This window comes from Quercus lobata, chromosome 10, assembly GCF_001633185.2.
Source record: "Quercus lobata isolate SW786 chromosome 10, ValleyOak3.0 Primary Assembly, whole genome shotgun sequence".
NCBI classification, from domain to species: domain Eukaryota; kingdom Viridiplantae; phylum Streptophyta; class Magnoliopsida; order Fagales; family Fagaceae; genus Quercus; species Quercus lobata.
This window is the reverse complement of record NC_044913.1, coordinates 8,780,038-8,797,105: the sequence shown is the minus strand read 5'-3', so window position 1 is coordinate 8,797,105 and position 17,068 is coordinate 8,780,038. Positions and strand designations below refer to the sequence as shown.

The 17,068-nt window shown below is 34.1% G+C and overlaps 2 protein-coding genes across 4 annotated transcripts; one reads left to right on the top strand and one right to left on the bottom strand.

The window, feature by feature from the left end:
* Positions 1 to 1,661: 1,661 nt before the first annotated feature.
* LOC115963549 (2-oxoglutarate and iron-dependent oxygenase JMJD4) lies at positions 1,662 to 9,955 on the bottom strand. Of its 2 annotated transcripts, none has more exons than XM_031082589.1 (9): positions 9,586 to 9,955; positions 8,363 to 8,533; positions 7,222 to 7,384; positions 6,905 to 7,022; positions 5,305 to 5,374; positions 5,138 to 5,218; positions 3,992 to 4,048; positions 3,786 to 3,897; positions 1,662 to 2,457 (listed from the first exon to the last, which is right to left on the bottom strand). In XM_031082589.1, the coding sequence occupies exons 1-9, from the start codon at positions 9,916 to 9,918 to the stop codon at positions 1,979 to 1,981; spliced, it is 1,584 nt and encodes a 527-aa protein (XP_030938449.1). In that variant the 5' UTR covers positions 9,919 to 9,955; the 3' UTR covers positions 1,662 to 1,978. The 2 variants fall into 2 exon arrangements, with proteins under 2 accessions (XP_030938449.1, XP_030938450.1); XM_031082590.1 differs by lacking the exon at positions 9,586 to 9,955 and adding an exon at positions 8,828 to 9,564.
* Positions 9,956 to 11,258: 1,303 nt separating this feature from the next.
* LOC115965843 (zinc finger BED domain-containing protein RICESLEEPER 2-like) lies at positions 11,259 to 15,138 on the top strand. 2 transcript variants are annotated; one of them, XM_031085135.1, is made up of 4 exons: positions 11,259 to 11,438; positions 11,561 to 11,613; positions 12,352 to 14,425; positions 14,526 to 15,138. In XM_031085135.1, the coding sequence occupies exons 2-4, from the start codon at positions 11,575 to 11,577 to the stop codon at positions 14,543 to 14,545; spliced, it is 2,133 nt and encodes a 710-aa protein (XP_030940995.1). In that variant the 5' UTR covers positions 11,259 to 11,438; positions 11,561 to 11,574; the 3' UTR covers positions 14,546 to 15,138. The 2 variants fall into 2 exon arrangements, with proteins under 2 accessions (XP_030940995.1, XP_030940994.1); XM_031085134.1 differs by having other exon boundaries at positions 11,536 to 11,613.
* The last annotated feature ends 1,930 nt before the right edge of the window (positions 15,139 to 17,068 follow it).

Here is a 17,068-nt window from a genome sequence, read left to right as displayed (position 1 = left end):
CCCAGAGGGAGAGGATTAAGAGCAGTAACCTAAACTAAAGGCTAGTACCTAGTGATGATTGATGAATGCTTAGGTAAGAAATTCCAGAGAGTGTATATTGCAGAACAGTTCATATGTTTATGGAAGGAATGTTTGGTTATTGTCATAAAGCTGTCTCTCATCATCAAAGACATGGATACTGACACAGACACTTTGTAGGACAGAACAGAAAAAGCAAAAGACATAAAAAAAAAGCTGGTTTCTTTTGTTGTAGAGGGGGAGCAAGGTTCAAACTTCAAACAGAAGCTGTTCTATTCACTTTATTGGGTTACATCTTACAGGACATGAATGATGAGGCCCATAGGTATTTTTGAGAAACATGATGCACTGAAACAAACAAACAAAATAGGTGTGATTGTGTGAATAAACTTTTTCTTTAGCTTTTTTCACATTGAGAGCTTAACAAAATATTTAAAATTGTTTTACTTTCTATCAAAGGGATTGTTTGTGGACAAATTTAGGTTCTGTTTGGATACTGTTTATTTTGTTGAAAACTGAAAATTTATTTATGAAAACACTATAGCAAAATAATTTTTAAAACGTAACGGTGCTGCTGGGGGGTTTGTTTCCTGTGTTTTTCATTTGTTGGTTGGGTCATGAACAGTGCTGTGGGACCCAGCACTTAAAATGCAAATGCAAAATAAGCATAGGCAAATGAACGCTTAGGGAATGTTAGATACATGCACTTAAAAACTGAAAACATGTATAAAAATACGTGTAATATTATTTAAAAACTGAAAACATGTGTTTTAGTGGATGTACCAATCAAGCCTGACTGGAAATAGTATTGAACTATTTTCGAAAAATTCAATAGAAAAACCATTTGAGAAGAATCCACATTTTAATCAACTTGTCCAATTAAATTGAAAATAATTAATAAAAAAAGTCCTAACAAAAGAAGCTGAGCTCTAAAAATCTACACAACTTTATTGAATGAAAGAGTACGGTGGATCAATAAAGGAAGGTCAATAAGTTATTTGGTTAAAAAAGCAACACTATCAATCACCCATTCACCTTGAAATGTATAAAGTTTTGAAAGACCATGATACTTTTCCAAAGAAACGATTTCCAACTAAGCACAAATAGTAATAGCCCTATGTCAAAAGCCATGGTTAAAAATCTCATCTTTTAGTAATGATCTTCCATTGCATATCTGACGTGACAGTTTTCAACTAAGCACAGAATGCACCGCCAAGTTACGATTTTACTATCATGACTTGAAAATTCTATTAAAAAAAATACTGATTTTCACAATTTGTTTTAAGGATTTTACTAATGTTTTAAGGATTTTACTAATGTGTGCCCTTAGGGCACACATTAATTTCCATTTTTGGAAAAAAATTTCTCGTGAATTGAAAAAGTAATGACAGCTTTTTCAATTCTTGAGAAAATGTTTCCAAAAACAGAAAGTTTAACGTGTGCCCTAAGAGCACACATTAACCGAATCCTTGTTTTAAAGCATCAATATTTTTATAATTTTATATTAAAACTTTTATATAGTAATAGATAATTTCAGATTCCAAACTTTCACAAAAGCTGTGGACTAGACTGGCTTAATCATCACAGAGATTAACATCATGAAATTCAGAAAAGGTGGGGGGAACAGAAAATTTTCTTTTATTTTAATCTAGAACAGTGCTAGTAATTACAGCAACAGTATTTGACTTAATTAGTTTCTTATGTACCATGGTCACAACATGAATTAGAAAGCAGCCAATGAACACACACCATTCCCAGAGCTTCACAGTCAGCATTCTTGCTATAAGATCCTCCTATAAGAATGATTCACAATCTTCACAATCCAAATAATCACTTCCTGCAGACTATAATCATATGAAGAGAGAGAGCCGTACACAAAAATAGCCACTCATAAATTTCTTAGAACAGTAAAGCAGGGAAAGTGGAAACAGCGCAGCCAAAATCAATTCTTATTGAACATCTAAGCACCATCTAATTCAGAAGGCAAAACAATTTCACTGTTAATGCCACTGACTATTGCAATAGCATTGTCAATAAATCTAACCAGATCTTTGGCAGTACATATTTGGGAACCATAAGTTCTTATAATATCCAAGCTTGTTAAATCATCTACCAAGTCTTTCTTTGTATCAAAACAGAAACTCTGTTTCTTGTGTATCATCCCAAATGTTCTTTCCAAGCCCACACACAGATTAAGAAATATGGGATCATCTAAAGTTTCCCTTATATCCAAGAAGCCATGACTTCCTGCCACACCACCAATAGAGTTGATCTTGACTGCAATGTTCCGGAGAGATCGAAGGTTCAAAGCTAAATGCCGAGCTACTGTGGATGAACTCCAAGTGGGGTTTTTGCAGTCTCTTAGTAAATGGCAAAGTTGGACCAAGTTTGCCAAGCAGAAGTATGTTATGAAAATAAAGAAATCATAGAAGTTCATGCCTGTTGAAAAAGAATCAATCAATACAAGATATAGGATTGGCATAATCCCAGTACAGCAAACTTCTCATAGTGCAACTAGCAGCAAGGCATGCACAATGGGAATTAGTACTAGTTCTCAACTAAAATGTATATAATGCACAGAATGTCATGGGAATTCTTCCAAATATGCTGTTAGTTCATCTACTAATGACGGAAGTAAATGGGGCTCACTCCATCCTTGATGCAAGCCTATTGTGGTAGAAAATTGAATAGCTTCTTCATCAATTAAGCTACTCTAATTGTTAGTTTGGGCCAGGCTGATCTCGACCTGCTTTATTTCTTATTTTAGTTCATTTCACTTACATTTTAGGTAGAATAGGCACAACTCACTTAATGCACCCTTAAATTGAAAATAGTCCTATTGGCACTCGCCTGGGTACATTTGAAACAAAGAAGAGCTTATGAACATTATTGAAAATCCAGATCTTAAGTTACATTATAACTATATTAAAACAAAGTAGTACTACAATTGGCCAATCACATATTCCCCTATAACGAGTTTTTGCCACTATCCTGTTTGTAAAATCAATATGGGGATTCACATTCAAGCTCTTGGAGTTTGCTCCAGAAGTTAACACCACCTCTGGTGACTTTGGAATGAAAAGGCAGATCTATTCTGGTGATTTCAGCATGATTTGGCTAGATTTTCTTCCTCATAAGTTGTCCACCTAAGCTATTTTGTTTTTAATATGGTATACTAAAGAGAGTATATTAGAATTTCTATAATTATCGGTTGTTACTCCCTCTGTCCCTTTTTGTTTGTCCAATATTCCACTTTTGGCTGTCCCAAAATACTTGTCCAGTTTATTGAGACTAAGCACTAAATGATATTCCTTTAAAAAGTTAAATCTTGTAAAATGAACAAACAAAATGGGACGGAGGGAATATTTTACACAGTTTTGATCATGCCCTGTTGAAACTAGAAAGATCAATAATTAACTTAGTTTTTTCCTATGCCTAAATTGGGATATTAGTGATAGTTTTGCATTTAATGGCATGTTAAAGAACAGGTTTACTACATGGGTAGGATACCTTATCATTAATTTCAAATCTTCTAGAATATTACAACTCTAGTTCAAGTTTTGCAAGCCATGCTTCCCATCAAACGATATCTGAGGATGGAGTGGAATAGCATAAAAAAGTGTGTGCATGGTTAGCAACCCCAAAGAATGTTGATTTTTTTTGCTTAAGTAAAGAAATTTTATATTAAAAAGCAAAAAGGAGGTTGCCTAGCGGCACACAAGCTGAGTTAAGAAGGACTAAGCAATCCTCTACTATTCATACTACACCTGTGTTAGCCGCAAGATTGCGCTGGCAGAGACCTTCAAAATCATCACATATATCCCTGATGTCTTCTATGTATTCCTTAGCCTCATTGTAGTCTCTCAAAAGTAAATTCCACTGGAAGAATGATAAAAATTGAGAAAGGCTTGAGTTCAATTAGAACAGGCCCAAATATTCATAGTATTACTACATGAATCTAGTATCTACTTACCACCCAAGAAAGGTTATAGCCATTGAACCAGTTGTGGTTTATTGATATTGTATCTTCCTGAAAACATTACAAATGCATGTTATAAGTGACATTGTCATCCAACGAACATTCAACTTGTAGAAAAATTTAAATGAATTGAGCCTATGATTTAAGTCCCATCTGACCTATCTCTGAGCCTAAACATGTGATAGAAGTTGGAAAAAAATCCCGAAATTGAAGGACTCCAAATCAACCATACAAAAAACCTCACATGCTACATCAGTTTTACGCTAGAAGCATCCTAATTAGATCAAACAGTCAGCCAAACAAGTGGGAAATGCCTTCAAATTGTCTAAAAGTACTTAATGTTTGACAATGACCCTAAGGAAAATAGCCAAACCCTTATCATCCCTTATAAGTATAGCCCCCAAATGTCTTTTGCTAATCACAAGAAAAGAAACAGTGTCCCAATTCTAGAATCAAGGGCACACATTCAGTTCCCATAAACTGAAATATCCCCAATGTAAAACCAAACACAGCTATTAGACATACAACCTTAATTAAAGGCAAGTAAACCAAAATGTGGCTTCTGCAGGCCACAGAATAGTTTAAGAGGAACATCATGTTAATGGTTTTTTCTCTATTTTTTATTTTTTTATTTTTTGATATGTAATGGTTTTGTCTCTAATTACAAAGAAAACAGCAGCATATAATATTAATAAATATATATATATATATATATATATTATTTTTAGGGTAACAAAAACAAAAATTAGAGCAGATTCAGAACTTCGAATCATACTTGATGAGGACCATAAGCCAGATATTAAGAAGAAACACAAATTGCAGAATTTGTTGTCATATATTATGTATACTTGCCTTTACTACAAATATCTTGAGAAATCAGTATTGACTAATGACTTTAATAATGCAGACTATTCAAAAACTTTACCTAAAGGTGAAAGAAGAAAAGAAGCATTAATGCATTTTTGCTGGGTTAGGGGAGAGGAACACCACAGAAATGGAAAATAGAAAACTTGGACAGCCTTTGCAAAACTAATTGCATGTTCATTAATGACTTGGGATTAGAAATTAGAAAAGCACAAAGAAAACTATATATAATATGCACCACCAAAAAATAGAAAGAAAAACAAAAGTTTAAGATACCAGATTATGAACTTGATGATACCATCCACTAGGTACAAAGATAATTTCATTTTGTTCTTGAGTGCAGTCCAACCAGATTGCCTGCACAATGAACACACAAGACATGAACATATGCAGAAGACTAAAGGGAATTTAAAGTTACTAAAAGATCTAGGCTGGCAAGTTACCTCGGTAAAACCAGGAAATACTTTTTCACTCACATCATCAAAGATATTATACACAGAGCTTTTCATGTTCCTGAATGGAAATTGAAACGGCAATCAAAACAACAAGTCCAAAAGACATGCGATAATAGGAACTACCTTCTATCATTATTTTGTATCACTATCAACTACTAATGAAGTTAACATAACATGAGCAAGTGTATGAGAGGACACATGGTCAAATGACCTAATTCTTTCTCCTCCATACATCATTCTACACAACCCTTTCGCATCACTGAGATTTGTCAACATGAGCAGTTAAAGAATACAAAAGTAAGCTCACCAATATACTCTGACAGGTTTGAAAGTGCCCCAGAAGAAACAAAAAATTAAACAGAAATTTTGAAAAGGCTTACTGAATATCCCATCATGGGCAGCTAGGCAGGACTTATAATGAAATATGATGCAGGGTTTGGTATACAGAGGTGATAAACCTTATGTACAACAAAAACCAAGCCTTAGTTCCAAAATTTTGAGGTCAGCTAGGTGATCAACCTTATGTATCATCTTTTTTATTAGAGGATTTAGATTCTTTTTTCTTTAATTACCAGGAGTAGGAAGCATGTTCAGATCAATTAATGACACTAAGTGAAACGGAAAGTAGGCTCAAAAGAGCCACCAACAAAAGAAAACCCAACATTTTTCCTACACCACAATTATAACTGAATAATGCCTCAATTAAGCAACCGTATAATTTTTTTTATTTTTTTTTTGGATAAGTAATTGAACTAATTAAACAACCATATAATATTGCTTCCAAACTTTTAATACACCTCAATGCTATTTAGCAAATGACAATATATATGGTAACAAATTTTTAAAAGTCCTGTCAGTATATTCTTGTGTAATTTTGTGCACTAATTAACCTGATAGTTAATAGGAACAGATGGTTGCCCTAAGAAAATATGTTTTATTTGGTAAGTTACACACACACCCAATGGTTTTGATCCCACAGCCTCACCATCCACCTAGCATTTACAAGGGGAGGAGGTGTCACTTGAGTTCGAGCTCATTGGCCCCAAAGAAAATATTTAGAGGCAGATTACTGTAATAGAATGGATAAATGGCAGAGGTGGTCACCAGTTGCTACTGATATCATACGAAAGTAGATAAATGTCTAAGCTTGATACAATAGTTAATTGCTTCATAAGAATGGAAAAATTCCAATATATTTATCATCGCAAATCCACACGTGGAAGATGAATATTATCAGTTGCTATTTATCTTTATCTAGAATGTATCTGATTCTCCTCTATTCTATAAGTGAAAATATCTTCTTCTCTTTTTCTTTTTAAAATTATTAGTAAGTTGACACGTGCAACCAGTGGTTTTTGAACCTACAACTTTACCCTTCACCCTTTCTTATGGGGGATGGAGAGGTCCCATTTGATCTATAGATCATTGGTCTAAGTGAAAATATGTTTACAAGGCAAAGTCATTCTTGTACCAACATACAACCAAAAAGTTCATCTAGAAGCAAGCGCTCTTCCTACATGAGCACATTTTTAAGGCCACAAATCCTGTCTATCTAATTAATAGAAAGCACAGGAAACTGTATTCATACCTGTCAAACACAAGATTATGTTGAGAAGGAGACAGAAAGAGCCATTGTTTCTTCCCACACACATTTGCTGACCAACTATATGACCTGAAAACATCAGCATGAAGAGGAGTCCAAGATCCTACATTAAAATTTAAAAATTAATTAATTGAGCATCAGATTACATTTAAACAATAGAAAGGACAGTCAATTCTCTCTGTTCAAAGGGAGCATCAAGCTTCCCCCCCTCCCCTCTTTCTCCCTTCTCTTAAAATAAGTGGAACATCAATTAAACAATATCTGTGACTAACATGAAAGAGGAATAATATTGGTGCTCAAACCTTTTGCTCCCATGTAAACAAAACGATAGTCAGAGCAACTTATTTCATTATTCTCTTGAAAAGTGTCTGGATCCTTATGCATATGATAATTGTCGAGATACAGGTTGAGCCAATCATCACAGAAAAACAGTGGAGTTGTGTATGCTAAATATTCTGGGTACTCCTGAGCATAAGATTAAAGAGGGTAAAGGCAACAAATCAGACTGCTGAACTAACAAGGATCTAACATAGACACCTTAGACATGAGAAACTGACACAGGCAAAGTGACACTGCCCCACCAAATAGATTGGTAAAATTGAAAAATAACTCTTTATAAGAGGAAAAAAAAAAATCCCCAAGGGTTTGATTAATATTGATGGCTGAATGATTTGAATGCTAACAGAGCAAGGTTTATGTAATTTTTTTTTTATCAGTAAACAAATGTTAGGAAAGTTTATGTACATCTATGATACATGTCAAATCATATAGCCAGACTTGAGAAAGAACTAACGAATAGTTCACTTTCCATCTTAGTATAGACGGACAATTAAACACCTTGCAGCTTAGCCAGCTTAGTCATTATCAAAGTGGAGTTCCAAAGGGGCATTGTGACTTTTTTAATTCAAAACTAAACTTGTGAATTATAGCGTATTTGACTCTAGTATGCTGACACATGCTTGACTTTTTTTAGGTATAGTTTCTCGTGACATTCTAATTACATTTTTTCTTTTAAAAAATTTGAAAAAAAAAAGGTAATTAGTAGTAGTAAAGAATATATATAATAGCATTGCAAATCTCTCTCTCTCTCTCTCTCTCTCTCTCTCTCTCATTGGATATATGCACTGGTTTTCTTAAATTACTTGTTATTTGTAGCTGATAATAAAAGTTCTTAGCATGATATGGCCATGTCTGTATGCCTTAAACTCTACCAATTATTGCATTGAACACTCATAATGACTTGGTCATTTTACAACCAGGTCATGTTGATCAAACTTTAACATAGCTAACTTATTGTGTAAGTTGACTAAATATCTATGGAAATTGATTTCTTTATCAAACCAAGATACAATGTTCTCATACTCTTACTACTTGTAGAAGGAAAATCTTCAATAGAAATGTAAAGTAAGCAGACAAATTAATAAAACAATTTTTTTACCATACCTTCACAAAATGCCAATCCTTCAAATATAGCACAGGATGGCCATTACTGTGATCTGTTGAAGCACTACAATGCTCCTGCACAGAATTCTCCAGCCAGTGGTCAACAAACTCTGAAACAGACATCTCCACTCTTTTCTGATCTGTGAATTCTCTGGTACCACAATCGGCAACCTTTAATTTCCACAGTAACAACTGAGTTCAGTTCATAATAAATTGATTTATAAACAAACAAACAAAAAAATGCCATAAATGAATTCTATTTTTATTTGATATTAGAAACAGTTAATAGCGTAACATCTAGTCACTGAACTTTACTAATCATCAACAAATGCACGAACTATTAGATAGATCATATTTGGTTTTGAGACTACAAGACTCGAGAATTCAATTTTATAAATTTTCTCTAAAATTGAAAGAAAGGAAATTACTTGACAAATTTCATAGCATTTAGGTGTGAGCACATACTATTTCCACACCCACATGATTGACACACATTATGGGCTGCATTGTGTTTTGTTCATGGAGTTCACTTGCACATACACACAACTCTTACACGTATCAGCAACTAACACAAGCTTTGCTTTAAGTGCCAATCCTTAACAAAATGCCTGGTACCAGTCTTTTCTGAAACAAACTCTCCACTACTGTAGTGTGATGACACACACAGGTGTACCCACTTGCACACACATTGTGGGCTGCATTCTGTTTCATTCATGGTGTCCACTCACGCTGCGCATACACACAACTCTTACACTTTTTCTGCAACTAACACAAGCTTTACTTTAAGTTCCAATCCTTAACAAAATGCCCGGTGCCACAATCTTTTCCGAAACAAGCTCTCCACTACTGTTATCACACACACACACACTCACATTATATGCTGTATCGACTTTTACTCATGGTGTCCACTCACGCATACGCTAATCTCTTGCACTTTTCAGCAACTAAAACAAGCTCCAAAATTGAAAAATTTCTATGGTCATGCCAAAAGTACTTGAATTAACAGGACTCCAAACCACATTCAAAAACTCATACTAATGTTTCTTATCCTAAGGAGCTATTCTATACCCCCCAAACCAACACTTCTCTGACCCAAACAGACCCTCAAGCCAAATCAAAATAAATAAACAAACCCATTATTCCACTGACATCTTTCACAACAATGGCATAAAAACCATAAACATGTATAAAATAAAATAAGGTATTGAAGACCAAATTAGCACCTGAACTGTGGAATTGCCAAAATGGGTAGAGAAGAAATGGAGATTGGGTTTTCCATTATCAAAGACCCAATCTTTACAAGCCTTCCAATCATCCATGAGACCTGTCAGCACCACTGGCTGGTTCTTTTCCATATACCTCTCCACAAACTCACTGTAATTCAATTCTTTCCCATTCACCTTCTCTATCTGACCTCCAATTCTGATTCCCATTTTTTCTCTTCTCTCTCTCTCAAAGTAACAAAGGTGGTTGTTTTTTTTTTTGGCAAGGCAACAAAGGTTGTTAATTTGTGAGATTTCGTTATGGGTTTTGTATTTTGCAGGGAAAAACAGCATCAACGAAACTTTGAAAAACGAAAATTACATACCCTCACGTTTGGGTTTGGGTTGTTTTCATTTTAGTCCTTACCTTTGAATTTTTCTTTTACATCAAATTTGGTTCTGATTTAAAATGGTCATCCGCTTATAATGATAATTCTTTATTATCGGATCAAAACACAAATTAGTTTTTAATATAAACGGAGATTGAATCGCAGACCTCTTATTCAACAATCAAAGGCTTTATCATTTAATTTTTTTTTTAATAAAAAAAAAAATAGTGTTTGCTTTTATTATATGTTTAACACAACAAATCTTTTTTACCTTTTCATCTTTTAATGGGTAGAATTAGAGTTTGTTTGGATACCGGTTATTACTGAAAACTGAAAATACTATAGTAAATAAAATTTTTAAATGTGTGAATAGTGTCGTGTGACCCATTCTTAATGAAAATTTTGCTGAAAAAATAGGTTTATGGGCCTCGTGAATAGTGCACAGTATCCATGCGCAAAACGCTGGATACGCAAATACTGGACGCTTGCCGCTATCTAAACCTTCACTTAGTCACAAACATAGACAAAAGGATCATTTTCAAAATGAAATAAATTTTGATAGACAAAAAATAAAAAATAAGAACTTCAACATTAGAGACCAAATCAATAATCCTTAACTTCAAGGACAAGAGTGCTATTTAGTCAAACTTAAATTAAGCCCAATTGATTTTGGGCGTTTCGGCACAGTTTTCCTCTTAAAACAAATAAAGCTTGGCAAGTCCAAGCCCAAATTCGGCCTGATTCATTTCTCTCTCTCTCAGTAACGAAGTTTGTTAATTTTAAAGTTCAGGTTTTTTTTGTTTTTGTAGTTACCTTTGAAATTTTTATTTTTAGTCAATCAAATTTGATTTCATTTTTAAAATGGTCCTTTTTGTTGACCTTTGAGTGATTTAAATTTTTCTTTATTTATGAAAAATAGTGTTTGGTTTAAATGCTAAGTTTTTTTTTTTTTTTTAATAAATCTTTCTCTTAAAAATTAGTTTAGTCATTGACATGAACGCAAGGACGATTTTTAAAATGAATCAAATATTTGATTGATCAAAATAAAGAACAATCCTAAACCATACCTTATATTAAACTAATTAGAGTGGTAAAGTTTATTAGGGGCCAAATGAAGAACAATCCTAAACTTTAAAGACAAGAGTTTAATTTAGTCAAACTTAAAGTTAAGCCCAATCGATTTTAGGCCTTTTGCAGTCTTTTTCTGAAAACGAATAGAGCTCGGCTGGTCCAGGCCCAAATTCGGCCCAATTCACAGTAACATATAAAAGTAAATAAAACGCTGCCGTTCCATTACGCAGCGCCGTGTGCGACGGTTCGGTTCGGTTCTGCAACACACCGACGAAAAACGCCGCCGTTCCATTAAACCCAAAAAAAAAAAAAAAAAAAACCCTAAAAAGTTTAGAAGCGTCTCACTCACTCAGTCACAATTTCTCACTCACAAAAAACTCTCTCTCTCTCTCACTCTAAACTCAACTTTTTCAGGTTAGTTTTATTTTTCAATAAATTCTTTTACTGTGAATTTGAATGCTAATGCGGTGTCGTGGTGATAATGGAGTTTTGTCTGTTTTGTTAATGGCAGATTTATATATTTTGTAAAATTTTAGGGTTAGCTGCTGATATGGATTCGGATTCGCATTCCTACGACGCGGACTCACCGGTAAATTCTCTCAAAATCTTCTCATTTCATCATTTTGTTGTTTCGTCATTTCTATTGTTGGATTTTTGTTATTATTGTTATCATTTCACCATTCTCGAAAATATGTTAGAGTTCAGTTGAAACATTTTTTGGCTTTGGTACTTGTTTATATATATATATATATATATATATATATATATATATTTTAAAAGCTACAAGACTTAAATTGTTGTAATATTGCTTGGAAAATGCATTCATTCAAAAGAGATTGGTCATTGTTTTTGTGAATTGTTGTGGTTTGTGTATTTTGTTAGGGCATTTTTTTTTTTTGGCCAAATTTTTAGTTTTTGCAAAAAAAAAAAAAAAAAAATTTATTGAAATGCCTCAGTCCAAGGTCCCTTTTGGAACTCAAGTTGTGCCTCAGTCCAAAGTTCCTTTTGGAACTCGAAACTGGAGTTCCAAATAGAAATCGAGTTTGGTAAACTTGAGTTTCAAGCAAGCAAATAACTTAAGTTAGCTAACTCGAGTTCTAAAAGGGGCTACATAACTAAATAACTTCAAGCATAATCTTTTCAGTAATATTTTTTGAAAAACTGAATATTTGGCAAAAAAATCCATTTTGCTAGGGATATTGGTTTTTTTTTTTTTCACACATTTTGGCAAAATCTTTATTGTTTATTTTTTAAAACATGTTTAGTCCAGCGTCCAGGCATGCTTGATTAATCTTGCTTTTTTTTTTTTTTTCCTCACATTTATTAGATGAATGATGGGGAGGCTACTTCTGATTCTAACCCTGCATACGAGTTTGAAGCTCCTCCAGATGCATCATCACCCACCGCACAACATCAGGTGAGTACTAAATTTTTCACTGAAGAACCATGTCATGTCTGGGACCATTTTGTAAAATTACAGGATTGTGATCCCAATGATCCCATAGCTGAATGCATTCATTGCCAGAAGCGATTCAATTTTCATCATAGGAAACATGGTACTTCAGCCCTGTTGGCACATATTAGTTTTGGTTGTGAAGAGTATCCTTACATTCATGCCCCAGTGGATAAGCCAGAAGGTAGTGAGAGAGAAGGTGAGAGTGGTGTGACAGAATTTAGTGTGGAGAGATTAAGAATGGGTCTTGCTAGGATGATAATCATCGATGAGTTGCCTCTTAGAATTGTGGAAGGTGAAGGTTTTCTTGACTTTATGGCTATGGTTGAACCTAGATTTCCTGTCCCATCTCGCCTCAATGTGACAAAAGATTGTATCATACTTTATGTAAAAGAGAAGGAGAAGTTGAAGAAAGTGTTGAGTGCCAGCCAAAGGGTTTGTTTAACCACTGATACATGGACCTCACTAGAAAACCTTAACTATCTTTGTCTCACCGCCCATTTCATTGATAGTGATTGGAACTATCACAAAAAAATCTTAAACTTTTGTCTAGTTCCTAATCTCAGAGGGGAGACCATTGGTAGGATGGTGGAGTCGTGCTTGCTTGAATGGGATCTTATTGACAAGATTTTCACTATTACAGTAGATAATGCAAGCTCTAATGATGTTGCTGTTGAATTCATAAGGAGAAAAACAAAAGATAGAAAGGCTAGCTTATTGTCAAGTGAGTTCCTTCATATGAGATGTTGTGCACACATTTTGAAACTTATTGTGCTAGATGGTTTGAAAGATCTTAGTGAGTCAATCATGAAGATTCGTAATGCAATGAGATATGTGAAGTCTTCTCACTCAAGATATGAGCAGTTCAAGGAATGTGTGATGCTTGAAAGAATTTCAAGTAAAAATTTAGTGTGCCTTGATATTCCAACTAGATGGGACTCAACATATATGATGTTAAATGCAGCGCAGAAGTGTAAGAAGGCTTTTGAACGGATGGAGGAAGATGAAGAATATGAGGAATACCTTCGTCACTTTCGTGAAGATGATGGGAATGAGAAAACGCCCATAGGCCCTCCCAATTCTTTTGATTGGGAAAATATTCAAGCTTTTTCTAAATTTCTCAAGCTTTTCTATGAAGCAGCCTTACAATTTTCAGGTTCTTTGTTTGTCACTTCTAATGCATATTTTCATGAACTTGTTTTGATTCAAAGCGAATTAAGTAGTATGTGTAGTAGTGGTGGTGATCCTCTCTTGAAGGATATGGCGGAGAATATGAAGAAAAAATTTGACAACTATTGGGGAAGTATCGATAGAATCAATTCAATGTTGTTTGTGGCTGTTGTACTTGATCCTCGATACAAGTTGAGTTATGTTAAGTTCTGGTTTAAGAAGTTGTATGATAATGAGCAAGTGGATGACATGGTAGCCAAGGTGCGGGGTGCTTTAGATAGATTGTATGAGCATTATGCAACTAAGGTCACAAGTGAAGGTGTAAGCAGGCAGCCAATTTATAAGCCTCATTCTTCACAATTGATGGTTGATACTAACGTGAAAGATGTTCGAAAAAGGCTGAATAGTTTATACAAGCTACACTTGGTTGATGAGGATAATGCAAAGCGCAAATCTGAAGTGGATCAATATTTATTGGATGGTTGTGAAGATCCTGAGATGGAAAATTTTGATATTTTAAATTGGTGGAAGGTGAACTCATCAAAGTATCGAATCCTTGGCCAAGTAGCACGAGATGTGTTGGCCATTCCTGTTTCCACTGTTGCATCCAGGTCTGCTTTTAGCACTGGAGGTCGTGTCTTGGATCCATTTCAGAGCCCATTGTCTCCAAAAACAATTGAGGCTTTTATCTGCGCACAAAATTGGCTAAGATCTCCACAATCACCACTTGATATTGGAGAGGCAATGAAAGAAGTCGAAGGCTATCAAATTAATTCGGGTAATATAATTTGTTTGATGTAATTTATCTATTCATTAATTAGTATTATCTACTTTTCTGTTCATTTACTTACTTGTCTTTGTTTCTTCTTTTCTCTTAGAACTGGCACAAAAATGCTAAATACCTGGGGAACCTACCATCATTGGTTTTTGATTCAGCGCAGTAATGCCATTGCAATTGGTAAGGTTTGTGATGATAATGAAGGAAGATTGTAATGGTATATGTAACTTCTCTTGACTTGGAGATTGGACCTGTAGGCTTGAGATTATTGGCTTTGCAGTTTGGTTGTAGGTTCTTTGGTGGTAATGTAACTTGTTTTGCCGGAGATTATCGCTGTTTAAAGTTTAAAGTTTAAACTTATTTGTAGACCTTATTGGCTTGTAGGTTGTTTATATATATATTCAGTTTTTATTTTAAATCTATAGTAATTTCTAATTTTACATTTTAATATGATCCCAATTTTTAATATTTATTTGTCATTGAGCTTATAATTGTTTAAACCTATTTGTTTTGGGTATGTAGTTTGCTTAAACGTACTTGTGTAACTTATTGGCTTGTAGTTTTGTTTAAGGTTTAAGATGTAAATAAGCTTGGAACAACGTAAATTGACTTGTGTTGGCTTGCAGTTCATTTTGTTGTTGATTTTGGTTGTAGGTTCTTTTGTTATAATTTAACTTGTATGGGAGGATAGTTGTCTAAAATGTCAACTTATTGATTTTCAAAAAAATGTTTCAATTTATTTGTTATTCTTATTGGCTAGTAGGGTTTTTTTTTTTTTTTTTTTTTTTTTTTTTTTTTTTTTTAATACCTTATTGGCTGGAATAATTCTTATTCTAGGGCTCAAGACCATTTTGAAGGGTTTTTTTTTTTTGACAATCTGGACTTTCATTTAAAAAAAAAAGAGTTCAATCTGATACGTGTTTGGGCCCAATTTCATCATTTTTCAAGGCTCAAACAATGTATCCTAAATCCAAGTAGTCTATAAATTCAAATTTTGGTGGCACGATTTTTTGTGAAAACATCAAAATTAAAACTAATTTATTTTTGGAAATATGAATTGAAAACACTACAAATTTGGGGAATGCTTGCAATTGGCATATCATACAACCAAGTTTTAGTCAAGAACAAAATAACTGGTTTTTTTTATTGTTTCTACTCTCTCTCTCTCTCTCTCTCTCTCTCTCTCTCTATATATATATATATATATTTATACCCAGAAAAAAAAAAGGGGGTGGTTTTGACTTTATATATTTCAAATACACAGTCGGTCCATCCATGATCAAGTATTTTTTTTTTTTTTTTTGAGAGAAGTATTACCTGAGGTTTTTATGTTAAACTCAACACCTAAAAAAAAATTTAAACTCAATATAAAAAAAATCATGATATTGGGGTATATATTTTTGGATAAATTGTATCATTATATATCATATTTCAAAAAATATATAATATATTTTGGTGTCGGTGGTTTAATATTCGGCCAAGTCCTTATAACCAACTCTTATAACCGACTCAGGTAGTCTATATATATTAGATGTGTGCTCTTTTTGTAGAACCATAGTTACTTGTGAGAGAGAACCAAAGGCATATTTGAGGTTCTGCGTCTTGTGTGTGTGTTGTGGAACCGACATGAAGAGTCGTCAGTTTATTTGGAAGAAGAAAATAGAGAGGGATGTTTCTTTAGGTGTTAACATTGTTGCTGATATGAAATCTAGATCCATTGAAAGAAAGGCAGAGCTTGAAAAGCTGAGAAAAAGAAGGGCTCTTGAAAAGGCTTTCAAGGTTCTACGTGATGAGAGAGCCAGAGAACTTGCTCAAGCTCGTGCTTGTGCTCATCTTTGTGATGAAGAAGAAGCAGACCCTGAACCTGAAAAAGAAGAAGAAAACAGGGCTATGGCTCTGGCTGTTGTAAAAGAACAACAGAGGAGGCTTCAAGAAGCGTTGGCATCAAAGACAGCTCCTTCTTCAGAAGACAGTTTCGCCATTAATGAACTGAACTTGGACTCTCAGGTTTATTGGTGGCATGACAAGTATAGACCAAGGAAACCAAAGTATGTGAACCAAGTTCGCACTGGATACGTGTGGAACAAATACAATAGGACTCACTAGGATCATGAAAACCCACCTCCAAAGTTTGTGCAGGGGTATAAATTTGATATCTTTTATCCAGACCTTGTTGACAAAACAAAGGTTCCAAGTTTCATTCTTGAGGACAAGGATTCTGAAAGCAACAATGGTGAGAGTGAGACTTGCATTATAAGGTTCCATGCAGGGCCACCTTATCAGGACATTGCTTTTCAGATTGTGAACAAGGATTGGGAATATTCCCACAAGAATGGCTTCAAGTGTACTTTTGATGGTGGTATTTTGCGTCTGTATTTCAACTTTAAATGCTGCCCATACCGCAGGTGAATTGGGTAGCTTATGAAGATCCAGAGCCAGAGTTATTAACAAAACAGTAGTTAATTAGTTTGTGTTGTAGCCAATATTCTATCAATTTGTATTGCAGAAACCTTAATTTCCTTTGCATCAGTTTAGTTTTGTGTTAATAGATTTTAACTTTTTTTGTTGAATTTTCTTCCAACAGTTTTAGACATTATCTGTTTGATTGATTATCAATTATTTCAATGGATAAACCATGGTGTT

Excerpts from the sequence above, each read along its gene's own strand:
- LOC115965843 (XM_031085135.1), top strand. The coding sequence starts at position 11,575 with ATGGATTCGGATTCGCATTCCTACGACGCGGACTCACCG. Across the intron at positions 11,614-12,351 it reads CCTACGACGCGGACTCACCG|ATGAATGATGGGGAGGCTAC; the intron begins GTAAATTCTCTC and ends CACATTTATTAG. Across the intron at positions 14,426-14,525 it reads AGGCTATCAAATTAATTCGG|AACTGGCACAAAAATGCTAA; the intron begins GTAATATAATTT and ends CTTTTCTCTTAG.
- LOC115963549 (XM_031082589.1), bottom strand. The coding sequence starts at position 9,918 with ATGCTGTTTTTCCCTGCAAAATACAAAACCCATAACGAAATCTCACAA. Across the intron at positions 7,023-7,221 it reads TGTTTACATGGGAGCAAAAG|GATCTTGGACTCCTCTTCAT; the intron begins GTTTGAGCACCA and ends ATTTTAATGTAG. Across the intron at positions 2,458-3,785 it reads CAATCTTGCGGCTAACACAG|GCATGAACTTCTATGATTTC; the intron begins GTGTAGTATGAA and ends CTTTTTCAACAG.